This window comes from Eurypyga helias, unplaced genomic scaffold (assembly GCF_000690775.1).
Source record: "Eurypyga helias isolate BGI_N326 unplaced genomic scaffold, ASM69077v1 scaffold4203, whole genome shotgun sequence".
Classification (NCBI taxonomy): domain Eukaryota; kingdom Metazoa; phylum Chordata; class Aves; order Eurypygiformes; family Eurypygidae; genus Eurypyga; species Eurypyga helias.
Genome location: NW_010240405.1, coordinates 52375 through 57149, shown reverse-complemented (window position 1 = coordinate 57149; position 4775 = coordinate 52375). Strand labels below are relative to the sequence as shown.

Genomic DNA, 4775 nt, shown 5'->3' with positions numbered 1-4775 from the left:
GGCTGGGCCTCGGCGTCCCGTTACTCTCCGCCGTGTAGGTCCCGTCGGTGGGTTTTAAGGAGCCCGCGTTGCTTTTCTGTGGGGCGGCTCCCACGGGCACAATAAACTTCCTCTTCTCGGTGAAGAGAAGGTTTGCCCTTTGCAGTGTTTTCGAACTTAATGAAATTTAAACGAAAGCTGGACGGGACCAAAGTTTGCAGCAGAGAGAGCTTTAAAATAATTTGGGCGTTTGGAATCGTTTCAGGTACTTGTTCTATGTATTTATTTTCTTTTTTAGCTGTGGTTCTGTGGTTTCCGAAGCAGTCGGGTTGAGCTGGTAGAGCCAGAGGGGTTCCCTGGTGTTGGAGAAGCCTTAGGGCTCCGTTGAAGAGAGAGCGGATACGCAGCACCTTTCTCCGAATGCTGTGACCTGTTGAAGAGAAACGTGCTTCAAGGCGAGGCGCCACGCAACGGTGGCCTCTGCTCGGCTTTAAGGTAGTTAAGAGTTGTAACTCAGCCCGTTTAGGTTGAACGTGTATGTAAGTGTCAGCAAAGGATTAAACAGCGTTCTGTTGCAAGCCTGTGCTGCGCGGGATCCTGACGGGAGAACGCAAGCAAAATCGATTCAGCATCTAATGGATTAGAATTAATAATGACAAAAGGTTGCACTATTGCCAGACAAAATAATGGAAGTGGACTCCCTCTGCCTCCCTCCCTGCCACCCCGCCGCCCCTGGCTTTGTATTTTTTTTTGAGAGCCTTCACAAGGTTGGAGGGTATGGAGCAGGCACAGGTGGAGTGGAAGCAACAAGTAGCTTTACCATCGTGGCCGCTCTCTCCTATGAGTACGGGATTCTCGCTTACTTCGGTCTTTGTCCTGTTGCTCTGGAGAGGGACTGATTGCCACCACCAATTCCAGTGACTTCCAGAAAGTCCTGTGGGTGTAAGGAGAGACTTGGGGTCCTCTTGGTTTGTCCTCCTTGTTGTCTGTCCTTTCCCCCATCATTTCTTTCCCTTTCTCCCTCTGGTTCACCAGAAATCATCTCCTGTCTCTCAGCAAGCCACATCATCTGCAGCACGGGCACCAGAACGCAGTGGAAAACAGTGCAGTGCTCTGAGCAGTCCAGGTTGGCCCTGTTGCTTGGCGGCGGGTGGGAGAATGTTCTGTGTTTGTACTTCAACATCAGCAAAGCCTCAGTAAAAGGGATCTTTCTTTTCTTTGTGATCCTTCCAATTGCGTGTGTGTCTCCTTTCTTTCTCTCCCTTCTCCTTGTGGAAGGCAGGATTTGACTTCTGTGGCTGCCTAAATAATTATATTTTTTTTTCTATCACTCCATTCCAGCCAAGACACCACAAATGATTTTTTGTTAATTTTAATTTTTTTCTTTTTTCCAGTTTTTGAAACTTAATGTTGTAATTAAAGAATGAATTTTAACTTTAATGAAGCACAGTGGTTTTCATTTATAAACATGAATGCAGTGCCTTAAACACATGCATAGTTTTGAGCAAGACTTAAGCCTACTTGAAGCAGTGGCAGGCAGGAAAGGTATCCGGGCCAAGCAGGCAGCTGGAGGGTTTTTTTTTTTGGGAATCATCTATGTCAGTTTCACGTTTCATAATCACAGTCATAATCATTTTTTTTCTGTAACTTGTTTCTCGATCCACAAAAATATACCTACTGAACTTAAATTACTTTGAAATTGCTTTTGAATTCAGTGTTTTACTAAATTGGGGTCTCAATTATGAATGTAAATTGCTACTAGCTCATTGAAAATGTACATGATTTATCAGACCAGGTAAGTTGGAATAAGGGGTTAGTAAAGTCATCCTGCCTGAAGTTGAGAGCCTTGTTCTGGAGAGGACGACTCATTATGGGACTTTGGGTGACAAGCGCAGGTGTTAAAAGGAGTGGTTTCTTTGGTGTGGGTATCTGAAGGCTTTGTGTCCAAGTGTCCAGTGAGCACTAGTAGAGGCACTTGTATCCTTGGCCAGCCATCAAGTCACTCATGTTGAAATCAGCATTGCCCTAAGTCAGAGAGTGCGGGCCAGTGTGGGTTCAGGATTAAAGACCGTAGAGTGCTTTTGTGGATTAGAGGCTGAAAGGGATCAAAGGGGCATACATGACCCATACTGGAGGTCTGAGGAGCACAAAGATCACAGGGAAAGACAGTGAGCATCGTTCACTGCTTCTGTCAAAGGAAACTGCAGGAACTGTCATTTCAACACTTCAGGAGTAGGTCCTGCAAGTGCATTAAGGGCATCCTACAAAAATTGTGTGACGCTGAGTTTTTATTTTCCTCATTAAAGGTGAGCCATGTCCTTCCATTCTGGGCGAGGATGTCCCCGTGGTCAGGGTGGAGCAGGAGCAAGAACTTCAACACAGACGTACCGCCCTCAGAACCTACGGCAGCTTCACCCGCAGCAGCCCTCTGTACAATACCAGTATGACCAGCAAACTGCCCCTCCAACAACCTATTCCAACCCTCCAACCACTGGTTACATGCCTCCCAGGCCAGACTTTGTGCCCTATCCTCCTCCAGTGCCCCCTTCCACGCAGAATCCCATCAGCCAGTGTCCCATGAGGCCACCGTTTCCAAACCACCAGATGAGGCAGAGCTTCCCAGTGCCTCCGTGCTTTCCTCCTACTCCTCCACCTGTGCCAAATCCTAGCAACGCTCCCGTGCCAGGAACTCCTGCTGGGCAAAGCACCTTTCCTTACATGATGCCTCCTCCCACGGTACCGCATCCTCCCCCCCCACCAGTCATACCACAGCAAGTCAACTACCAGCCTGTCTACTCCGCAGGGTATTCGCAGCAGTCCTTCCCGCCGCCGAGCTTCGGTAGCTATCAGCACAACTCGGGCTCCTTTCAGAGCAGCGCCGCCAACAGCAGTGGTGGCAGCAGCAGCCATTTTCGGCACACGGGTCAGTACCAGGGAGAGAAGTCGCAGAGCGATCGGCGGTCCCCAGAGAGAAGCAAGCACTATGATGAGCACCGGCATCGTGAACATGGTCACATCCACGGTGACAGGCACCGGTCCACTAACCATGGGGATCGTCGGGATCGAGGCCGGAGCCCCGATAGGAGGAGGCAGGAAAGCAGTCGTCACCGGACAGATTATGAGAGAGGAAGGATATCACCTCATCGCAGAAGTTACGAGTGTAACAGGTAACCTGAGGTATCCTCTACCTGCAGAGGGAGGGCTGTCATCGTCCCATAGTAGTTACTTGCATCAGTGTTCTTCTCTTACCTTTGTTTTCCCTCTAGCTCCAGAGGTAGCCAGTACTCGGCTCTGATGGCAAGAGTTAGTGCTTTGACATCTTTCACATACATTGCTTCTGCCTCACGTTTGCAAGCTTGGCAGACTTGTTGCCCTTGTCCATGGAAGTAACTGGAAACAAAGAAGCTCTTGTTTGGAAACCAAGTGAATTGCTGACCAGTGCTTTACACTCGTGTATTTACCGTAGAAACTTCTGCACGTGTAGCATGAAAGCAGAGTTGGCACAGCTGTGTGCAACAGACTGTTCAAGAGTTGAGCCTTGCAAAGGGTTAAGTCTCAGCACTTCAGATTTCAAGATTTGGGTACCAAAGCTAGGGTTCCAGGTGTTATAGTTTGGGTTCAGGTGGGGTTATAGTCTGATAGGTGCACATATCTAATCGCTGCAGTGAGGTGTTCTATTGAAACGCGTGTTGCACAGCCTTCTTCATCCTGCTCTGTCCTCGTGGGACACCAGTGCAGACGTCTGCAGGCTTCACGGTACCTCCCAGTGGGTGCTTAGACCTGCCTGTGCGATTCCCTTCAGGATGAAGGCCCCAGCAAACCAGCCTGTGATCTCGAGAGGACTGAGGTGAAAGTTAGCATACAGCAGTTAAAAGAAATAGGCTACGTTGACATGATTCAGGTGGATGAGACTGGACTGCTTATTTTGGGGTATATAATAAAGTTTCTTTCTGCTTCATAGGCGCAAAGAGCTTGGAAATTAGGAGCTGACCTGATGCAGTTTGCTGTGTGGTGTTTTAGAGCAAACCATCATCAGTTAAATCAGATGTCCTAGACTTGCTCTCTTGGTGGCTCTTGTTGTGTCTAATCAGGTCAAACTATTCCGAGAGATGCTGTAAATTTAAGTATCTGAATACTTGTCGGGGCACCTGGATCATGTGCTCTAATTTTAGAAGTTATGAGCTTTCTCATGTGACGTATGAAACGTGAATTTATACGTAGTGCCTGTGGAGATGAAGCCATTCTGATTTAGATACACAGAGACTTAATTGCAGAACCTTAGGTGTATTCCAATAAAACCCCAAAACCACCAACCCACCCACACCTCACATTCAGTGAGTTTACTTTGATTGCCAGATGAGGATTTTCCTAAAAGTGAATGCAGCTGGCATTTGGGCACTGGCCTCTTCTGTATGATGAGCTTATGGAATTTTGTGCTCTTTGTAGATGAGTCAAATATTTGCCGCATAATTTCACAAATTGTTGTTTAGATATTTAAGTTTTGAAAACTGCATGTTTTCAGCAGCTTCTTTCTCAAACACTTGCGAATATCTGCTTGAGGCCAGCAGTTTCCAAGTCTACTTGACTATATAACTGCTTATTTTAATTAAGACTGTTTGTTGGCCTTGGTGTGTGCGTTTTTTTTTTTTTTGCAGAACATCCACCTCTCAAGCAAATTAAATGGTGTAGAATATGCTCTGAAGACTGAAATCCTTGCTGGAACAAGGCACAGGCAGAGAAGGATAAATGGATGTGGGGAAGAACAATAGATAACTTATATGTATCTTGTGCTTTGT

At 47.1% G+C, this 4775-nt stretch overlaps 1 protein-coding gene across 1 annotated transcript in view; it reads left to right on the top strand.

Annotated features, from left to right (window-relative positions):
- Positions 1-2292: 2292 nt before the first annotated feature.
- The window catches only part of DROSHA (drosha, ribonuclease type III), a gene marked incomplete at its 3' end in the record, with an annotated part of 53612 nt that continues 51129 nt past the window's right edge, over positions 2293-4775 (top strand). Inside the window, exons 1-2 of the mRNA XM_010148423.1 lie at positions 2293-3146; positions 3246-3303. Coding sequence (XP_010146725.1) covers positions 2293-3146; positions 3246-3303 — 912 coding nt within the window. The remainder of the gene's footprint in view (positions 3147-3245; positions 3304-4775) is intronic.